This window comes from Prionailurus bengalensis, chromosome E2 (genome assembly GCF_016509475.1).
Source record: "Prionailurus bengalensis isolate Pbe53 chromosome E2, Fcat_Pben_1.1_paternal_pri, whole genome shotgun sequence".
Lineage (NCBI taxonomy): Eukaryota > Metazoa > Chordata > Mammalia > Carnivora > Felidae > Prionailurus > Prionailurus bengalensis.
Genome location: NC_057352.1, coordinates 11349061 through 11371243, shown reverse-complemented (window position 1 = coordinate 11371243; position 22183 = coordinate 11349061). Strand labels below are relative to the sequence as shown.

Here is a 22183-nt window from a genome sequence, read left to right as displayed (position 1 = left end):
CCTAATTTACAAATGATAACATTAAGTGTTAGAAGGGAGGAAAGCCCCGCGTCAACATCATAGAAGCTCCACGAGGACAGGCACCTTTGTATCTCCTTCAAGCGCCCAGAACAGTGTAAATAAGCCTTGTGTAAATATGTATTGCATACTAACCATATGCCAGACACCCTGCAGACAACCCAAGTATTTTTTTTTTAATGTTTATTTTTGAGAGAGAGAGAGAGAGAGAGAGAGAGAGAGAGCGAGCAAGCGGGGAAGGGGCCGAGACAGAGGGAGATACACAATCGGAAGCAGGCTCCGGGCTCTGAGCTGTCCACACAGAGCCCAACGCAGGCTGGAACTAACTCTCAGACCAGGAGATCTTGACCTGAGCTGAGGTCGGAGGCTTCACCGACTGGGCCCCCCAGGCGCCCCCAGACAACCCAAGTAGTATTCCAACTTCGTGAAAGTTAAGGCAAAAAAGAAATTAAAACCCTTCTCCACGCCAATACGGCAAGAAAGTGATTTGAACTGAAATGTGTTGGACGCCAGGGTCTCCAAGTCTCCACTCGGTCGTTAGATCACTTTCCCTTAAGCTGTCTTTTCCAGTCCATCCTCACGGGCCATCAGAAAGAGCTTTCTAAAAGACAGTTTGCTCTATCAAGGAGCATGCACCTTCGCGAGGGGACCTGCTCCCGAAGGCCAATTCCAACGACCCTCCTCTTTGCATCTTTTCTCAATTTATCGCTCTTTAACGCAGCCACTGCTTCACTAGAGTCTCAGGGGCTGTGAGCTTCCCGACTGCGCGGGGAGGACCGCAGCGAAACCCCCAGCCTCCAGCACGATCCTTGGCACCCAGCAGGCCTTCCTCAGCTATGCGCCGAAGGCAAAAGGTGGAATGAAGGCCGGAAAGGACCCTGGCCAGATCCTTCTCTGTTCCTGAGAGTCGGCAGTTGGGGAAACTCCGCCTCCTCGGGATCCCGGGGTCCCGGACCTCAGGAATCAGCTGAGGGGGCGAGGCCAGACGGGGGCGGGGAGGCGGGCAGCTGACTGAGCGCTGATTGGTTGGCCTTTTGGCGCGCACCGGCAGGGGCCTTGTCTGGAGGCGCGAGGCGAAGCTCCCGCGGGCGCTGGAAGACGGGGCCCGTCCCCAGGCGCGCTTGCGCACGGCCCCTCGCACCCTGCCGTTTCGCCTCTGCAGTCTCGTGCCCCGCACACCTTGGCGGGAACCGGCGGGGGCGTGGCCTGGCCTCAGGAGCTCGCTTTTGCTCCCTTCCACGGGCCTCGCCCGGGAGCCTCAAGCTAAGGGGGGTTCGCGGCCACCCCACGCCCGGGTGGGGAGCGCGGTGGCCGAGGCCGGCCTGAGGCTCGCGGGCGCAGCCCGCCTCCCAGGAGGCGCGCCGGACGCTGTCCGATCAGGCTCCTGAGCGTGGAGCTGGCGTGAAACCACAAGGGGGGGCCTCGCGCCATTTTGCACGTCCTGAGGCGGGTGCTGGAGGCCGAGGCGAACTCGCCCTCCAGAAGTGGGGAGCCTGGGGTCCGCTCAGGAGCTGCACTCTGTGGTCGTGGCCTCCCTCCCGGAGGTGCAGGGGGACAGGAAGGCGGACGTGCCCGGGTGCTCGGAGCAAGGCAGGCCAGGGGCCGCAGAGTGGGGTGGGTGTTGGGCTTGAGGTTGGGCCGAGGTTTGGGGGTCCAGGCTCAGGTTTGAGATACTGAAGACCCTGAAGAGTGTCGGGGCTGTCGGATAGGGATCCGGGACCTGGGATCTCCGGCTTTGTATCTGGGAGTGACTAGTATTGGAGTCTGGAGGTGTGGGGGCTTTGTGACTGGAAGCTTTCCTGTTGGGATCGGGAGATCCTGGGGAGATTTTGAGTTCCGGGGTACCACTTGGGGGCCCCGGGGCCTGATATGGGAGGTTTGAAGCCTTGCATTGGATTTAGGGATCTAGCATCCCAGTGTGGAGTAGGAGGTATGAGATTTCGGGGCTGAAGTCACCATTTGGGACTTTGAGGCTTAACTTTCGGGGCCTGGAGTCCCCACGCTGAGTACTGGGGCGTCAGTTTGGGGACTCACCTGTGAGATCTCGATTGTAGGGTTGGGGGGGGTCACAATTTGAAGGTCTGAAAGGATAGTTCTGGGGTCTGGAGGTCTTTGTGTTTGGATCCAACGTCACCGTCGGAGACTCAGGTTTGCTCTGGGGGCTTGGGTTTCTTATTTTAGGGTTTGGGTTCTCTGTTAAGTTTTGTGGTCTGTGATCTCGACTGGACTGGGATTGGGGTCGTATTTGGAGATCAGAAGTAGCCAGTTCGGGGTTCTAGAGTATCTCAGTATTACTGTTGAGGGTTTTTAGGTTTGGGAGGGCATCTTTGGGGGTTTTAGATCTGCACTTTGAGAGTTCCAAGTCATGGTTTTTGCATCTTAACCTCACCGTTTTAGAGAGCTCAAGCCAGGTTGCAGGCCTGGCCGTGTGACGTGTCACTATTAAGACAGAAGTTCTGAAGTTAAAGTGTGGGAATGTGTTTTTAGTTTTAGGTACAGATCACAACTTGGCCCAAATTTACAGTTTGGGATTCAGGGACTTCGGTTGAGAGTTCAGGGGGTTGACTTTGGTCTCTGGGCCCATATTTGTGGGGGCCGGGGACCCTTGGGCTGTCTGAGTGCTCAAAGGAACAACTTGGGGAAAATAAAGGCTGCCCACCTTGCTAGCCATTCCTCCTGGAATCCCAGAGGTCACTAATAATTCTTTCTTTTTTCCCTCTTTGCAGATGTGGCATTCCAGTACACCCTTGTGTTCCCCTGAATGGCCCAGAGCCAGTCCCCTGGGTCCCAGTGAGAGGTAAGGGCTCTACCCTGCCCATCTCCCTTGCAGCTTCGGCCACTCTCGTTGAATAATAACAATAATGTTTACTGAGCATTTACTGTTTGTCAGACTCTCCCCTAAGCCCTTTGTTTGTATGCTATTCTTTAATCCTTACAACTGCAGAAGGGAGTATGGGCGAATGTTACCGCCGTTTTCAAGATGAAAGAACTCTGAGGTGGTTGCCAAAGATCATCTCTGAGACCCTTGCAGGCTTTGACCTTCTGAGTTGTTTTTTTTTTTTTCAACGTTTATTTATTTTGGGGACAGAGAGAGACAGAGCATGAACGGGGGAGGGGCAGAGAGAGAGGGAGACACAGAATCGGAAACAGGCTCCAGGCTCCGAGCCATCAGCCCAGAGCCTGACGCGGGGCTCGAACTCCCGGACTGCGAGATCGTGACCTGGCTGAAGTCGGACGCTTAACCGACTGCGCCACCCAGGCGCCCCATGACCTTCTGAGTTTCTTAAACGCCCTCCTCCCTTTCTTTTTTTCCTGTATTCATTCATCCGGCAAACACCTATCAAGGGCCAGGAATCTCATAGAGGGGATTTTCACAGCAGATTGAGGGTTGGGTCGGTTTCTCCTTCCTCCAAAGCCTGGCTAAAGCAAAGAGAGCCACAGCTCATCTTATCCCCATTGTCTCCCCCAATGACTTACTGTCCATCCATCTCTCCATTCATTTATTAACTCTAAAATTCAGCATCTGCTTTGTTCAGGTTCTTGACTTAGGTTCTGTGCTCAGAAGGAGCACTATGAAGAAAATGAAGAATGCCTTTCCTGCTGCCCATTCCTCCTGGAATCCCAGAGGTCACCAACAATGTATTCCCTTTTCCCCCTTTCTAGATGGGGGGAGGGTGTTGGTCATTGTATTAATAAAGACTCTTAGTTGCAATTAACGGGAAACCTGCTGAAACCAGCTTAAGCATAAAAGGGTCATTGGTTCCTCATTGGGTCCTTTAAACAAAAAATTCAGGGGCATCCGGCTTGGCTGGGTCCAGGCAAGGAACCTGCCTCGCTTGCCTCTGCTGTTGCCCTCTGTTGGCTCCCTTCTTAAGCAGGCTCTCTCTTTGTGAGGGCAAGATGGCTTCCAGAAGCTCCAGAACCACATCCTGCCAGCCTGACAACCCCAGCAGGGAGTCTCTTTCCAGGGCCCTTGATTCCGATTGGCCAAAGCTGGGTTAGGACCCCAATCCCGAACCAATCACTGTGACTCTTCTTAGCTGGACCTTAGTTCTATGCTGCCCAGTGGAGGGGGAGGTTGGGTTTGACCTTTCTGGGCCACATAGACTGAGAGTGGGGGAGGGGTGGTTCCAAAGGAAATTATTACCAGACAAGGGGGATTAAATGTTCATCAACCAAAACCAACGGGTTTGCCAACCTTCCACCCCCTCCTTCAGCATCCTTTCTCCCTAGAAAATTCTGACAAATGACCGTTCACCTTCTATCTCGAACATTTTGTGAGCACTCTCAATGTGCCAGGTGTTATGCTCAACACCCTCCAGACAAGAGAAAACTTTCTAGCCACCTCCATTTTATAAATTAGTTTAAAACAGCCTCAGAGAGATCAAAAATTTTTCCAAAGTCACACAGCAAGTGACAGAGCTGGGATTTCCATCTAGATCTGTCTTATTCAAAAGCTGGAGCTTATAACGAACTATTATGCTGCCTCCGGGCACTGCCCCCTGCTTTGTCCCACTTTGGGGCAGCTCTTACTCTTAAATGTCTGCACATTAGGATCTGGGCCTTAGTTTTCCTATATCTAATACGAGATATTTAGACTGGCTCTTCTAGCTCCCATAAAATAAAAACTAGGGAGGGTTTAGCCTGATTAGCTCAGGGAAGAGGAAACCCAAGAAACAGAGTCATTTGCCATTTCAAAGGCTGAAGCCATCAGAAGACAGAAGGAACATCCATAAATTCAATAATTTTTTGCTGAACACTTACTTAGTGCTGGTCATTATTCTAGGAGCTGGGATATAGTCAGGGCAACACATGACTTTCATGGGCCCTAGGCCATTTGCCTTCTTGAACCCCTTCCTCCGTTAGAAATGTATTTAAAATTTTTTTAATTTTTAAGAAGTTTTGTATTAAAACTTTTTTTATTTAATGTTCATGTATTTTTGAGAGACATGGAGCACGAGTGGAGGAGGGGAAGAGAGAAAGGGAGACACGGAATCCAAAGCAGGCTCCAGGCTCCAAGCTGTCAGCACAGAGCCCAACACAGCGCTCAAACTCACGGACTGTGAGATCATGACCTGAGCCGAAGTCGGACACTCAACCGACTGAGCCACCCAGGCGCCCCTTAAATTTTTTTTAATGTTTTATTTACTTTTGAGAGAGAGAGGGAAACACAGAATTCAAAGCAGGCTCCAGGCTCTGAGCTGTCAGCACAGAGCCTGACACGGGTCTCAAACTTACAGACTGAGAGATCATGACCTGAGTCAAAGTTGGATGCTTAACCGACTGAGCCACCCAGGTGCCCCCAAAAACATATTTTAAATTCCAGTTTACAACAACATCAGTATCGATTTTAAAAGAAATTAAAACATTTTTAGGGTGTTTGACTGGCTCAGTCAGGGGAGCATGCAACATTTGAACTCAGGGTTTTGAGCTCAAGCCCTATAGTGGGTGTAGAAATTACTTAAAAACAAAATCTCAAAAGAAAAAAGAAAATATTTTCATGAGCCCTTAAAAGCGGCACCAGATTTATGTACTGTACTTACTGTACCTAGTGGATAAGTCAGTGTGGGATATAACAATTAATAAAAAAGACCAAAATCCCTGCCCTGTGGTGTTTATAATAAAGAAAGATTTCAGGTTCTGATAAATGATATGGGGAGGTGACAAAGAATGTGTTTAGTTCGATCAGTTGGTCAGAAAAGGCCTCTCTGAGGGGGTCATATTTAAGCTAGGTGCTGAACACACCAGCCATACAACAATTAGGGCAAAAGAACATTCCAGGTGGAGGACTAGTAAAAGCCCTAAGGCAGAGAGACACTTGGCGGTTTAGAGAAACGGAAAAAGGACCCATGTGGCTGCAGCTGGCCTGTTCCTGAAGCCCCAGAGGGCAGAGCTGGAATTAGCGGGTGAAAATTATAGACACTATGAGGAAAGAGTTTGTCTGAAACCCGAACCATCCAGTAAGGAAAGAGGCAGCCATGGGAGGAAGTGCCCGGAGCCCAGAGGCCCCTGGGGGCAGACCCCAGGTTACACCTATTCAGGACTACTGCCCACGAGATGCCAAGATTTTGTGATGCCTAGTCATCCTTTTTCTCCCTCTAAATTTTTTTCCTGGAACTTCTGTGTTTACACACAGAAGGCTCTCTCGGTGCTTTGCAAAACCCCGAGTAAACACCCAGGGACTACATACCGTTGAAATGAAACTCTTTTTCCCAGACATGGTCAAATAACACCTTGAACTTAAATAGGCCTGGACACTTTTTTCTTCCTTGCTTTCCTTCCCTGCTTCTCGCTGGGGCTTCCAGGGGCTCTTCTAGAACAGAAGGAAAGTGGTATGCAAAAAGTAAATATCAGGGCCCAACAGGACTTTAGAGGTCAGCCTAACCCAGTTTTCTTTCCTCCAAGGATAGAACGCTAACACCCTAGCCCCTCAAAGTTGTGGTTTCTACCAGGAAGTAACTTGAGACCAGAGATTTGTTTTTCTTTTATTCCTCCATTCAGTTGACTAATATGCATAGTCTTCTGTATTCGTAGCAGTTTTGAGAGGGTACACTAATGATATCATCCCCTGTGTAAGGCCCTTTTATGGCTTCCTGTTGGTCTTCAGATAAGGGCAAAACTCTTCTGTACCATGAGCCTCTGAGACCCTGCCTCATCTGGCCCCTATCTTCTCCAGCCTTGTGTCACCCCACAAGACCCCTTGCTTTCTGTGGGCCAGGACACTGGCAGCTTTACTTCCTTTGAGTTCTCCATGCTTCCTCGTGCCACAGGGCCTTTGCACATGTTCCGTCTATCTGAAATGTTCTTGTTCTCTCTTCACCTATACATCTCCACTCATCCTTCAGCACAGGTTCTGGCCAGGTTTACTTCCTCAGGGAAAACCTCAGATTAGATCAAAGACACCTGTTACAAGTTCTCCTAACACCAAGCAGGTGTCTTTGTCTCCATCAGGGCCAACTTCATGGGTGTGCAACTCATGCAGTTACAGAGCCCTGTGCTTGGCAGAGCCTGATTCTTGGTTTGATGCTCTGCTCTCACCACCTAGAAATTCTTAATTTTTGAAAAAAGGGGCCCCACATTTTCATCTGCAAGGCTCCCCTTCCCAGTAAGTTTTATGGCCGTTTCTGGTCCCAATTGGAATTTTATGTTTGTTTGTGTGACAGTTTGATTAATCCCTTTATCCCTGAGTGTACTGTGGGCTCTAGAAGGAGCTGTATTTTGTTTTTTTATACTTTTTAAATAAAGCTTACTTACTTTGAGAGAGAGAGAGAGAGAGCAGGGAGGGGCAGAGAGAGAGAATCCCAAGCAGGCTCTGCACTGTCAACATAGGTCCCGATGTGGGGCTTGAACCCACGAACCATGAGATCATGACCTGAGCTGCAGTCAGATGCTTAACCAACTGAGCCACCCAGGCGTCCCTTTGTTTATATACGTTTATCCCTATCACCTATCACCATTCCTGGCACATAGTAGGTGCCCAATCAGTAATTGCTAAGTGAATGAGTGAGAAAGATTCTTTTAAAGCTCCAGAGTTTGGTTAGGGAGATAAGTGTGTGTCCCACACTACTCCTCCGTCTCCTCGAGGGCAATGACCATGATTTCTCTCACCTTCCGTGGTGTCCAGCGCGGGGCCTGAAAAGGAGGGGGTGTTAGTTTGTGGATGTGTGAGTAGGAACTAAACATCTGGCTGTAATCAAGGGAGTGTTTTGGGCGTGGCCATGCTGCAGGTGACGAAGTGCTGTGGCCATTCAGAGCAAGGGAGGAAGGCAAGGGTGGTCGCCAGGGGCTGCCTGGGGCAGGTGGCAATTGAACTGAGCCCCAAGGAAGGTGAGGCAAAGATGGGTGGAAACGGGGGGATCTGGGCATTCAAAAGGAGTCATGGGAGTGGTGGCAATGGTGTGTAATTTGGGAGAGAGGCTCCATTGTCTTTGTGTCTCCATCTGTCAAGATTGGGGTGGAGGTGTGTATACAGGGATATATGATGAATTATGGATTCAGGGATTAGATCCTGGAAGTTCTGCATCCCCCCCAGGAGTCAGCTTCTGCCATGCCCTTATTTATTATTTATCTAGCAGAGATGTGGCGAGTTCCCACGATGTGCCAGACCCTGTTCTAGATGCTAGAGATGGAGTGGCTCCCCCCTCCACCAGCTCTCAGCTCAGAGCAGGGCCCAGAGAAGTGCGTGAGCATGGATGGGGCTGAGGGACCTTAGCAGAGGTATCCCACCTGTCCTGTGGAGTTAGAGTCACTTGATGGGAGAGAACCAAAGAAAGTAAGAGATGAGACCAGGATGGTCAGCAGAGCCAGGCCTTGAGGGGCATTATAAAAGCTGCGTTCAGAGTTTATTTAAAAAAAAAATTTTTTTTTAACGTTTATTTATTTTTGAGACAGAGAGAGACAGAGCATGAATGGGGCAGGGGCAGAGAGAGGGAGACACAGAATCGGAAGCAGGCTCCAGGCTCTGAGCCATCAGCCCAGAGCCCGACGCGGGGCTCGAACTCACAGACTGTGAGATCGTGACCTGAGCTGAAGTCGGTCGCTTAACCGATTGAGCCACCCAGGCGCCCCTGCATTCAGAGTTTAAACTTGACCTTTGATAATAGGATGGCGTTGAGAGATTTGAAGCACTTATTAGGCAAGTAACATATCGGGCTCTGTGCTGGGCGGCTTCACACACACTGATTTATTCAGTCCTATTGATGATCCTCTGAGCCTGAATGGATCTCCTCATTCCCACTGCACAGATGAGAAAACCGTGGGCAGATCTGGTTTTCAGAAAGATCACCCTGACTCTAGGAGACAGTATGGGCTGGAGGAGGCCAGACAGGAGGCTGGGAGAGCTAGGGGAATGTCAACATGTGGACCAGGCCAGGGGCTGGGGGTGGAGAGAAGGGATTGCAAGGGGAACGGGTGAGATTTGATGACCGAGGGGATGAGGATTCTGTCTGGGGTGTCAGGGGCGGGGAGCTTCTCTGAGAAGGGGAACACTGAGACCAGTGGTTTGGGGGTCAGGGGCCAATTTCCATTTTGGCTGTCCTAACCCAAACCGGCTCTTGGCCCAAAACAGGAGGCAAAGGAAAAACCACACCAGCAAACTGCAGGAACTGGCATTGCTGCTACCCATGGCCCTGAAGAGGGGTACCAAGAAGCTCACCAAGGTATGGGGACCGAGGGAGGGGAGGCGGATGCGGGAGGCAGATCTGAAAATATCCGTAACCAGCTTAGCCTCCCTCATGCTGGGACCCCTCGACAGGCCCTTTCAGGGATGGCGCCCTCGATGGGGCATTTCTGTGATCCCATGACCAGAAGACGGGTGGTGGTGGTGGCGGGGTGGGGGGGGGGGGTCTGTTTTTGCAAAAGACGCAGGGGAACCTGGGAGGGGAAAATCGGCAAGGAGCCTGGTAAAGGTCATCACTTTGGGACTCAAACAGCCATGGGCTTGAGCCCTTCAGCCCCCAAACGATAGGACTCTGGGCCAGGCGCTCAGCTTGTCAGCCTCTCCAGCATCATGCTTCTCAGCTGGAAAACAAGAAACAATAACATCTACTACCCAGCAATACTGTGAGACCAAAATGACATAATAGCCATGAACAAGTGTCGGTTCCCTCTCTGTGAGTCCCTTGTTTTGTGTCCTGTGGGCATCTTCTCCGCGAGGTAGAGATAGATAAGGCTTCTCTGGGCGTCCGCAGTGGCTCCTCAATAAAAGTATGCAGTGCTGAGCTGACACCTTGCTCCCGCCACTGGGAGCAACTTAATAAGGGACTCAAAGATCTGGAAGGCCTGGTGTGATGCTTTCTCGCTCTAGTTCCTCTCATTCCATCCTGTCATTCGTTCATTCATCAGCTGGTGATGGAAAGACGGTTGGATGTCAGAAGCTGTTCTAGTCTCAACAAGGGGAGGCAAAGAAACTTGGGACCCATCCTCTGGGAACTCACAGAGTTCCCAACATGAGTTCCCCGTTGGAGGAACTCACCCCTCTGAAGCCCAGAGGGGTCGAGGACACAGCTGGTTAACAGCAGAGAGAGAGAGTCAGGTGTGTGGCATTCCAAAGGCTCACCTCCTCAACGGTTCTGTCATTCAGTGCTCCATAGGTGTTTGTTGAATGAAAGAACGAGTGGATGAATGAGTTTATGAATTCCCTGAGTTGAGAATGTTACAGGACCATCTGTCTTCCCTTCAGAAGGTCTCCGGGATTTGAACCTCTGCTGGTAGCCCCCATACTAACCTTCCTGAAGTATTGATCACTGAGCCTTTGGTCTTGGAGTCTGAGGTGGTGCCCCATTGCCTTCTGCATAAAAACAATACCAGTATGGGGCACCTGGGTGGCTCAGTCGGTCGAGCATCCAACTTCAGCTTAGGCCATGATCTCACGGTTTGTGAGTTCGAGCCCGTCAGGCTCTGTGCTGACAGTTCAGAGCCTGGAGCCTGCCTTGGATTCTGTGTGTCTCTTGCTCTCTGCCCCTCCCCCACTCGCGTGCGCTCTCTCTCTCTCAGAAATAAACACTAAAAAATTATACCAGTAATAAAAAACATTTCATATTACTTTATAGTTCATAAACATTTTAGCTTAGTGAGTGCCAATCGTGTGCCAAGCCTGGTGTTGGAGATACCATACGTGATCTTGAGAAACCCACAGTTCGGTTCTCGGAGTTAGAAAAGGTCCTCACTTAATCCTTTGAGAACCTGATGAAAGTGTTCTCACCCAAAGTGTATCAGGCTCTGTGCTGGGCAGTTTCACACACACTAGTTTATTCAGTCCTAACGATGATCCTCTGAGCCTATGTGAATATCCTCATTCCCACTGCACAGATGAGAAAACTGAGGCACAAAGAGGTAACGTGGCCTGCTCCCAATACCCAGCCAGGAAGTGGCACATGGGGTCCAGGTCCTTCCAAAGTAATACATAGTCTCCTGCCTGTGTCACACATATTCCTTAGTTAGATTACAGCTTCCTTCCGTGGATCAGGTCAGATCATTTCAGCGACCATCGGTATTATATCTTCTGGAATGGTTTCACACATTTCCCTTTGTGGGATCGTGTTTCCTGATCTAGGGTTTGGAAGATTACTGCTAATGGTTTTGTTGTTATTCTAGGGATCCAGTTCAATCCAAGAAATACTTGCTGGCATTCTTCCCTCTCCTCTTCCCCAGGCTAACCCCTGTCATTCTTCAGGTCTCCATTTAAATGCTTTTTCAGACACTCAAGTCCACTTTCAGGATCTCTTGTTACACTCTTATTGATAATGCTTATCACACGGTTGGTAATTTTGCATCATTTCTGAGTTTATTAAGGCCCACTGCCCTCCCTAGATTATAAATTCCAGGAAGGTAAACAGAAGTGTGTTGGTTCACCCCTACATACCTGGCCCTCAGTGGGTAGTAGTCTGTTTGAGCTTCGTGTCTCCAATACCAACTGAGTCAGTACTTGGTGGCTGGCTGGCTGGCTGATGCCTGCCGGGCAGAGGGCATCATTCTCAGTGCAACGGGGGAGGTCAATCTTCAGCGAACACTGGCTAAGCTACCTCTTTATTCTGTGAGTAAGGGATACAGGAACCGCTTAGCTACAATCTCTACCCTCAACTAGTTCAAGGTCAATGAGAGAAAATAACGCATAAACAGGTAATTATAAAACAGGCCCAGGGTATTACAAGAATGCTGAGGAGGGACATCTGACCCAGCCTAGGTGAGAGGGGTCAGGGAGGTGGAAAGTTTCTGGAAGGGGAGACCACTGTGCTGAGTAAGGCTCAAAGGTGGAGAAGCCAGAGCAGGGGTCTGTGGGGAGGGGGGAGGGGGGCTTTGCAGGTAGAGAATACAGCATATGCGAAGGGTCAGGGGTGGAAAGCCAGGTGGGTGTGTTGAAAAACTGGGCCAGGAGGCAGGCAGACCCGAGTTCAGATCCCAGCACTGCCACTTCCTCTCTTTCGCCTTAGCGTTAGCACCCTGAGCCTCAGTTTCCTTCGCTGTAACAGAAGTCTCCCTGAGCGGCAGCAAGGACTAAACAGCAGAATAGGAGCACCTCTGCCAGTGGAGGAATTGTTGGGGTGGGGAACGCGGTCCCAGAGCCTTTCTGTCTCTGGTCCCCAGTAGCCTCACACTGTCGTGGGACCCCACTCTTGTGCTCAGCCTTGTCTTTCTTTTGAGGGCAGAAGGAGATTCTCCTGCACGTCCTGCACTACATTCAGTACCTCCAGAAAAACATCGATGTGGCCAAGGCCTTGCTCAAATTCCACACCGCCAATGGGGAAGGCAGACTTGGGGGTAAGTAAGTTCAGTCCCCATTTCCCAATGCCTGCCGCAGACCAAGAGCTGTGCTGCCGTCGGGGGCACCGAGCGAGTGACTTAGATGAGTCCAGGCCCTCCGGCCTCTCAGAGCCTGGCAGAGGGGACAGAGACAGAGAGATGTGTGTGATGCTGTGAACTTAGGGGCATCTGGGAAGACTGTGGCGGGGAGGGGCCTTGGAGGATAGGGGCAGGGGGACCCCACCAGGCAGAAGCAGCAGTGGGTGTGTATGAGGAGACACCTGTGGAAGGTCTGGGACAGGCCAGCAGCGGGCACGCTTGGAGGGACCCCGTAACATCAAGATGACGCGCAAGGTTCTTGAACCGGATCCTGACGCAGACACAGGTCTCGGGACCTTAACCTCTCAATGCCTCAGTTTCCCCGGCTGCAAAATGAAGCCGATAGTAGTACAGTTGAGCCTGGACTAACATGGGTTTGAACCGCACGGACTCACCTCTACACAGGCACTTCGGGAGAAATATCGTACGGAACTGTAAATGTATTTTCTCTTCCTTACGGTTTTTTTAACATTTCCTTTTCTCTAGTTCACTTTGTGGTAAGAGATCAGTAGATAACACATATAATATGCAAAATATATGTGAATCAACTGTTTATGTTATTGGTCAGGCTTCTGGTCGGCAATAGGCTATTAGTAGTGAAGTTTCTGGAGAGTCCAAATTAGCTGTGGATGTTCCACAGCGCAGGGGGATGGGCGCCCCTAACCCTGCTTGTTCAGGGGTCACCTGTACTTCCTTCCTGTGTTCGTCATGAGGCTTAAATGAGTTAATACACATAGAAAGTGTCACACGGTGCCTGGAACAAGCCGGTTGTTCCCCGTGTGCCAGATGCCGTCCTTGTTTCCGGCATAAAGAATCCGCGGGCCGCAGTGAGAGGAGGTGAGGTGAGGGTCCAAGACCGTGAAGGGCTTTGAGCCAGGAAAAGCCAGGATCAGATTTTCTTTCTTTTCTTTTTTTTTTTTTTTTTGGAAGACGAGCCTGACATCTAGTGTGTGGGATTGGGTATTAAGTGAGAAACTGGAGTCAGGGAGGTCAGCGAAGAGGCCTTTAGGAGTGATCTGGACAGGATGACTGGACAGACCGATCTAGCACTGAGGGTAAGGCTGTAGGCAGAAGTGGTACATTTGGGAGATGCTAACAAAGGACAGTTGAGAGGCCTGATAGGCCCCAGGCAAGCCAGGGTGGGCAGCGCAGTCTTCACTGCCCTGAGGAAGGTAGGAGGAGGCCTTGGTTGGGGATGAGGCCTATGGGGAAGTATTTGGGAAGCGCTGAGCCCGTCTTCCCTCTTGGCAGAGGCTCAGGATGGCCCTGGGGACACCTGACTTTTCGCCCTGTACCTCTACTGCCTGGATGTGCAGCCTCACACCCATCCATCCGATCTCTTCCCGGGAGTTCAGTTTCCACACTTGTAAAGTCAGCTGGTTGGGGCGATCCGACCTGACTCTTTCTCCATCCTGTGCAGGGCTGGCTCGGAACCCGGCCGTGGGCCCAGCAAAGCTGAGACGCTCCACCCCTTCGCGCTCCCCACACTGGAGGAAGTCCCGTCTTCAGGGAGGCTGCCGGAAACCTCGGAAGAAGAAACTGACCGGATCGTCAGGTACAAGTGAGGCTAGACAGGAAGCCAGGTCACTGGGAGCAGAGCTCCCTTCCCAGAGCCGTTCTTACTCCGGGGAGGCCCAGGCAGCAACCCAGAGCCCCTGACCGGGCTTTACAGTGAGACAGACCCACCTGGTTCAACTCCCAGCCCCTGGAGCGGTTACTTTCCTCCTCTGAGCCTCAGCTTCCTGGTCTGGAAATTGTAGTACCTGCCACTGGGTGGTTGTTAAGGATGAGCCTGTGTACACACCCCTCGAGCAATGCTGAGTGGAGAGGCACATGGTCAGCGCCCAGTGAGTGGAAGCTGCTGTTAGCACGTAGTCTTTACACCCAGTCATGCATCCTGGGCCAGGACATCAGGGAGCGCAGGGTGATGGAAAGACCCACGTGTGGAAAGCAAGCATCCTAGGGCTGGCCTCAGCCTTGCTACTGACTCGCTGTGTGTCCCTTCCCCTCCACATGCCTCAGTTTACATGTTTTTAAAATGGGACTTGTACCTAAACGATGATTTCCAGTCTTGGCTGCATATCTAATTGAATCATCCAGGGTACTTTGAAAAATGCTTATCCCTGGGGCACCTGGGTGGCTCAGTTGGTTAAGCATCTAACTTCAGCTCAGGTCATGATCTCACAGTTTGTGAGTTCAAGCCCTGCTTCAGGTGAGCCCCGCCTCTCTCTCTCTTCCCCTCATAGGATTCTCGCTCTAGCTTTCCCTCTCTCTCTCTCCACCACTCACTTACTTGTGCCCTCTCTCTCTCTCAAAAAAAAAAAGAAAAAAAAAAAAACCCAATGCCTGTCCCTGGGGCTCCTGGGTGGCTCAGTCAGTGAAAGGTCAGACTCTTAGTTTTGGCTCAGGTCATGATCTCCTGGTTCGTGAGTTTGATCCCCACATCAGGCTCTGTGTTGACAATGCAGAGCCTGGTTGGGATTCTCTCTCTCTGCCCCTCCCTCACTCGTGCTTTCTCTCTCTCTTGAAGTAAATAAATAAACTTTAAAAAAATGCCTATCTCTGTGCCTCATACCCTGAAAGTCAAGTTCCAGTGGTCTGGGGTGGAACCTGGGCATCAGTATTTTTCCAGAGCTCACAAGATGATTCTAACGTGTGGGCAGGGGAAGGGAGCCTACGTTGAGCTGATCTCCAGCTGAGGCCCAGGCTTACCTGGGCAAAGCTTTGAATAGGTTGTGGAACCCAGAGCAAAGATAGCCCCCCATCTGAGCCATATTCTGGCCCCCTCTGACGCCTGTCTCTCTGCTCCCCCAGAACGCCAGACCCGGGCCCAGAAGCCTCGCCGCTGCCTGGCCCTGGACAAGCCCGAGAAGTGGGTAACCCCATCCCCAGACCAGCAAGGAGGAAATGTGGGGAGGACCACCACTCCTTCAAGATGCACCACCTCCAGCCGTCACCCCAAAGCTGCATCAGCCCTGCCTCAAGATGACAGAAAGGGAGGAAGGTCCCGGCTGACGTTGCTGGACATGGCTGAGAACAGCATCCACTGTGACACCTCAAGTTGGTCTCCTTCCTCACTGTTATCTTAGCCGGTTATTTATACACTGCTTGTCAGGTACCAGCAATGTCCTGAGTCCGGTCCCAGTAGCTGGGGACTCCACGGTGCACAAGAGAGACGCTATCTCAAGCCTCTTTCCCTGTTCTCTTTTCTTCTCAGGCTCTGTTGTGGGACAGCCTCAGTGTGGCCCTCATGTGAGGCTGTGGGTCACAGAACTGGGGGAGGGCAGGCAGTCGCTCTTGTGACTCTGGTCCGTGTGCCAGGTTGAAAAGTTGCAGACACACACCCAGCAGGGAGCCAGGCGAGAAAGGGGTGCTTGGAAGGCAAGGCCCTGAGCTGTTCTATCCCCTCTGTTCACTTAACTGTGAAAGGCTTGTAAAAATGGCGCCTTTCAGCCCAGGGCTGCCGACTGCCACATAAAATGTCTAAAACCTCGCTGGCACGGTAAGCACTCTGTCCTTGTCTTTGCTATTGTCATTTTCATCGACACTATTCCACTTCAGGATTTTAGCTCCCCTCCAGCTTCTGAGAAAGAGGTAGGGTTCCAAAAACCCAGGGGTCATTCGGGTTGTCCTGGAGCCTCACGCAGAGGCCCCGCAGCCTGAGGTCTGGCTAGGATCTGGGCGGGAGAGGCTGTAGCAGGCCCCGGCACCTCTGCACCCCTGTGTCTGTGAGTCCCAGGAGGTGTTCCAGTCACAGGAGTAAGCATCCCGACTTGCCCCCGTAGGCTGCTGTTGCAGAGTCAGTGCCCAGGGTAATGGGCCCTACCTTGCCTTCAAGGCCCAACAAGGGGCCGAGGGGATCCATTTTCTCAACAGGACACAGCCCTGTCCCAGGTAAGGGAACCCCAAGGGCTCTGAGTGGGGGAGGCTGAGGTGTGTGGTCTGGAATGGCTGAGGGGCAGTGAGAAGCGAGGTTGATTTACATCCTCGCTGGTATCTGTGGAGAGAGTACCTCTGTGGGCCTAGCTTGGTGCAGGCGGTTGAGGCTCCAAGGAGGGCCCTGCTTCTGGTCTGCCGGACCAGGGCTGCAGCCCCTCGCCAGCCTCCCTGCCTCCTGTCTCACCCCTTCCAGCCTGTCCTCCCTAGTTGCCTGACTGACTTCTCTAACCACACACTGTGGTCACATCAGCTCATGGCTTTAAGGCCTCCCTCAGTGCCCATGGGGAAGAGCCCAAATAGAACTTCCCTGGCCCTGGTTCATCTTGCCAGCCCTCTCTGTTGCCCCTCACCCATGAATCTTACCCTTAACACCACGAAATATTTGCCACTCCACAGGAGCCACACTCCTGCCGCCTCTGGGCTTTTCACCCTCTGATCCCTCTTCCCGGCAAGCCTGTTTCCCTCATCCCCCTAGAAAGCCTCCACCCTTTCGGCTTACCTCAGTGTGGTCCTCCCTCCTGCCTTGTCCACCCTCTCTGTCCTCCTGGAACGCCACCCATCACAGCCCTGCCCCCTGTGTCACCAGCACCCCATGACACCTGCCTCTCCTCACAATCTGAAGCCCCTTGAGGGCAGGCGCCTCAGCTGATTAAGCTTCCGGCCCACCCCGCTCCGCCCCCCCCCCCAGCAGCCAGCACAAAGCGACCCCCATCTTCAATCACAGTGGGTGACACCAAGACACCCCAGGGAGAAACGGCTCGCCCCAGGTCGCATGCAGCTCCCAGCCCAGGGCTCCGGGTCTGCCTCTTGAATTCTGCCTCTTGCAGACAGAAGATGGTGTTCTACGATTCCAGCGAGGAAGTGGACAAGGAGTCCCCAGATGCTGACCCTTGGCTTCCTGCCTGGACCCCAGAGGGCAGCCCCCATGGTGACTGGATCTGTCTGTCCTCCCTGTAGGCTAGTGTGGGGGCCTTCCTTGGTCGTTTCCTCCTGAGGCTTACTGGCGGGGAGGAGACCAGGACTGCTGCTGCGGGCAGGGCCACGTAAGCTTACCTGCTATCACTGAGCCATCGGTTGCTATGGCAGACATTAGTAATCAACCATCATCATTCTTTCTGTTGAGCCCAGAGACTGCCTCAGAATCTTTCTTAACACAGAGCTCCGGGGAGCTACAATCAATCTATCATATTTGGCACACCAGATATTGATGGTTTTGGATTTGGCCATCCACAGCATCATGCCGGGCATCTTGTCTCTTAATTTCCTCTCCCAAGCGCTCCAAATGAGCAATTGTCAGAGTCACCTTTCCCAGTGCCCAGCACCACCTCCTCAAAGCCAGCTGCTGTGTCGGGGCTGACACATCCTCAAGCCTGATGTTTCCTTTTCAGGGAGCTCGCTGGCCTTGGGGCCTCCCCAGGTTAACAGCTGGGCTGTGACAGGCCACCCAAGTGAGATCCTCGGGCTCAGCCCCTCCCTCTTCAGCTCCCCAGGAAACACGCTGCCAGAACACATCCTGGAGGACGGTACTGAGTACCTGATGCAAGGTGAGAGCCCAGGGCTAGATCTGACGCTTGGTTCGTTCAGAAAACATTCAGTGAGGGCCGCCTGGGTGGCTCAGCTGGTGAAGGGTCTGACTTTTGATCTCAGCTCAGGTCTTGATCTCAGGGTTGGGAGTTCAGGCCCCACATTGGGCTCCACGCTGGGTGTCGAAGCCTACTTGAAAGAAAAAAAAGAAAGAAAGAAAGCATACGGTGATGCCCACCAAGTGTGCTGCCCTGTGCTCGGCAGAACTGGGTCCCCAGGGGTGAATCCCACCCAGGCCCTGCCTCGAGAAGCCCACAGCCTCGTGGGGAAGCAGCCCAGGCCAGTGTGGTGAGGAGAAGGCTCCAGGAGCCTGCAGTGGGGACCCACTCACTCGGCTCAGGTTGGAGGTGCCCCAGGGGAGCTGGCCTGTGAGCTGGATTTGGACCTGGGACAGGAGATCCCAGAACAGAAATCTAGAGAAGGGCACTGAGGCTCTCCGGCCGGCCCTGCGAGGGAGGCATTTCCATTCCAGCCCCCGCCCTGGTCTCCCTCCCTGACAGGTCTCTTTGAAGAAGTGTTCCTAGATCCTGAGTCTCCACTCCCCGATGGCTTGCTTGAGGTGCCACAGAACAAGGTAGGCATCCGTCCGCAGACACGTCCATCCTTCTTTCCGCACGTGTCACTCACCTGTTTCGTTTACTCCTCCGTCTCCTCTACCATTAAGCCGCCTTCCCCCACCCACTCACCATCCACCTGCTCACCCTTCTTCTCGTCTTTCCAGAGATTCATCTATACCGTCTGTGCCCTCGTCTGTCCGTCCTTATCCTTTGAACATTCACTGCTGGCCACCAGGCACCCCACTCTGTGCTGGGCATTTGGAATAAACTAGACACAAAGGATAAGAGCTAAAAGCTGCCAGGTGCCCATAAGAGACCCCACGTAATTTTACAACTGCTCTGTGAGGTGGGGTCTCTTGTGACCCGCATTCAACAGATGAGGAAACTAAAAACGGCAGACTGAGCTCAGGAATCTTCAGCTGGAAAGAGGACCCCCACACACACACACCAGGCCCCAAGGCCCGCCACTCACCCAGCTGGCCCCCAGATAAGTGTTCCTTCGTGTGGGAGGCGGCCCCCTGCCTCAGCGAGTAACTGAATCACAGCATAGACACCTTTGGCGGAGCTCCTAGTAAGCGCCGGGCACTGTGCTGGGTGCTTCTCGGCCCTGTGAGGCACGTGTAGTGACCGCCATTCTGTGGGCAAGTGTGATGCTCAGAGAAGCTACGCCTTGCCCAGGACACAACGGCTGCTGAATTGATGGCGTCGAGAGCTATTGCCCCGGAGGACCCGAGCCCCACCTAGGCCCTCTCTGACCTGCTGTGGGAACTTGGGAACATTTGCCTGCATGTCCAGGAGGTGTTTGGACCAGGGAGTCTTAAATTTGAGCTGGGACACTGCGGTCTCCCCCACATCTCCCGTCTTTCTCCTTCACTCCCCAGGAGACACCCTCTGAGGTTCCCAAGGACCCCCCCAACTCCCACAGCCTGTGCCAGTCCTCTGTCTCACTGGACCACTGCTACCTGTCGCTGAGCGAGAACAGCAAGGCGCCATCCAGCTCCAGCTCTGAGAACACGGACGAAGAGTCAGTGTGGAGGCAGCCAGAGGTGAAGGGGGGACAGCCATCGGAGGGGTCGGTCCCATGTCTCCGGCCCACTCTCACCTCCCTGTCCCCTGCCCAGGACGATGAGGCCGACCCCGAGCGCCTGCAGTCCTCCAGCGATGAGGACGGAGACTACACATGGACCCCCACCAGGCGGGCCGCGACCCAGCCCTCTGCTGGGAGAAAGGCCAGGAAGGGCCGGGCGGGCAAGGGCCAGGTGGGCAGGGGCCAGGTGAAGCCCAAGGAGAACAAGAAACCCCCCTGCCCTACCCAGATGAAGAAAAAGTGTGTCAATGGCTTCATCATGTTCTGCAGGATGAACCGGAAACAGTACATCCGGTGGGTGGGGGTCCTTTGGGGCCCTGGGTGGGGCCTGACCTGCACTGTCCACCCGCCCCCCGCCCCCAGAGTGCGTCGTCCCTGCTGTCTGACACATTTGCCCCTTCCAGAAACGACCCAGTGACCCTTCCTCGGCCACACTCCCCACCCCCCGCCCTGCCCCCCAGCATCTAACCTGGTCCCACTGCCTTGGTCAAGGCCTGCGAATTATAAGCAGCGAAACCCGACTCACACTTAAAGAAAAAGACAATTGGCTTATATAACCTGACAGAAGGGGAGAACGCGATTGCTTCAGGTGCTGCTGGGCCTAGGGCTCAGACGTTGCTGTCTGGAAGTTTTGTCCCCATCTCCTACTTGGCTCCTCTGGGTTGGCTTTGTCCTTCAGCACTCAGTGTGGGGTCAGTGCAGGGTCACACCAAACAACCTGGTGGGAGGAGAGCTCCTTGTTTCTAATGTTTCCGGCAAAAGTTCTTGGGGCTCACCTGCTAGATCAGTCGCCCAGCCCTGACAGCGGAGGGTGGGGAGGCCCCCCGATCCACAACGGGGAGACGGTGCCCTGACAGGAAGATCCAGGTGCTGGTACTGGACCAGCAGATCCAGGTCCTCCGCACGTCCCAAGACACGGTGTCCCCTTCCCAACAACCATTTAGTCCCACTCCCTTTTCTGACAACTGAGCCCCAGAGGGTGTGTTCTGAGGCTTTTCAGGCCAACGTGGATGGGAAAGCCAGGACCCTGAGAGGGCAGGGAAACCTCCTTCACGGGCTCCCCTGAAGGCCTCTCCTGACCTCCTCCCTCCTGTCCCAGAGCCTGCCCTGGGACCGCATCCACGGCTGCCACCAAGGAGCTGGCCCAACTGTGGCGGGTGATGACCCAGCAGGAGCGCAGACCATACTGGTGAGGAGCCCCTGCCCTGAGCCGAGGGCCCTCCCTGCTCCCTACTGCTGCTCTGTTTCCCAGAGCCTCCAGCTTCATGGTATCGGAGACAGGCTGGAGCTGACTGGGGTGGAAGAGTTGGGTGTTGCAAATGCCTAGGAACGTGTTAGGGGGTGATGGGTAGAGAGGGGCCCTACGTCGCAGCTTAGAAGGGCAAATAGCAGGCTGTGGACCCCCTTCTGCCCTTGTTGCCGCAGGGAGCTTCTCAGGGCAGGAAGCTGACTCTTGGCGCCCTGTCACTAGGCCTCCTCCCTGCCTCCCCCTCTCTGCCACCCTCTCCTGTCTAACATCAGAGCTGTCACCTGCCCCTTTCTCACTAGCCCCTGAAACACATGACATGTCTGTGCACGGTTTTTAACACCTCGTGGGAGTCTGAGGCTCCAGCGAAGAGCCCTTGACTCTTTCCATCGCACAGACCTGGACTTGGAGGCCCAGAGGTTGGCCTGATGGGGCCAAACAAGGCTCCCCGTCTCCCCCCTCAGCCAGGCTCTGGGCCAGGGGAGGTGGGACGGGGAACAGGGAAGGAATGACAGATCTGCCTCCTCTCCCCCAGCGTCAAAGCGCGCAGGTTCAGCCTCCAGCACAACCGGATCGTGAAGCAGGACAGCTCCAGCAGCGGGGACGAAGACTGGGGGACCCCCAAGCCCTTCTACCAGCTGCTGGCTGAGAAGGCCCGCTCTTCCTCAGATCTGGCTGCTCTGCTGCCCTCACAACTGAGAGGGTAACCCTGCCTCGCCTCTCCTCTCCTCTCCTCCCCTCCCCCGCCCATCTCACAGCTCCTGCAGCTATGGATGGTTTGCAATGAGGAGCCAGGACAAAGAGGTTGTCCCCTCCTGGGCCTCAACCCTCCTTGAGCAGGTCCCTTGGCCAGTTCCTGTGCGGCTGGGAGGGGACGTATTTATTGACCCTGATGCTTTATGAGTTTGCCTCCTTGTACTAGGGCGGCCTGAACTGTGCCTGCCCGCAGTCCACTGCCCTTCCCTCACCCCCTTTCTAGCCAGTATATCCTGGGAGCTGCAGGGTGGGAGGAAGCCCTGAATGAAATGCAGTAAGGTAAAGTCTACACGGAGGGTCTCGCCCTACCCTTCCTTTGCCCACCCCAGAATCCAATGGTTTCAACCCCATTCATTCTTGCCTCACCCCACACCTCCCTCCCCTGTTCTATTTATAGACTATTTATTGTTCTCCACAAAATAAAGTAAGTGGAACCCTTGTTACCAGCAAGAAAGACAAGGGAGGCTCCTTTGGCCCGCTGGCTTCCTCAACGCTGGGTGGGAGGTGCTCCTTCTGCAGGATCTAGAGGCCCCGAGGCCTGCAGTTTGAGAAACACCCTGCCCACACCTTCCCAAGTGGCACCACGGAGCTAAACTCCCACCCCGGCCCCCTCCCCCCCCCCTCCCCCAGGGAGCAACAGTGAGAAAGCCAGAAGCT

General features: G+C 53.4%; 1 protein-coding gene across 1 annotated transcript; it reads left to right on the top strand.

Annotated features, from left to right (window-relative positions):
• The first annotated feature begins 1211 nt into the window (after window positions 1-1211).
• Window positions 1212-21965, top strand: MEIOSIN (meiosis initiator). Its single transcript, XM_043600535.1, has 14 exons — window positions 1212-1632; window positions 2745-2815; window positions 9086-9176; window positions 12165-12276; window positions 13778-13912; window positions 15172-15417; window positions 16143-16251; window positions 17124-17224; window positions 17685-17840; window positions 18381-18454; window positions 19319-19483; window positions 19559-19818; window positions 20624-20713; window positions 21306-21965. The coding sequence occupies exons 2-14, from the start codon at window positions 2745-2747 to the stop codon at window positions 21475-21477; spliced, it is 1782 nt and encodes a 593-aa protein (XP_043456470.1). The 5' UTR covers window positions 1212-1632; the 3' UTR covers window positions 21478-21965.
• Window positions 21966-22183: the final 218 nt, after the last annotated feature.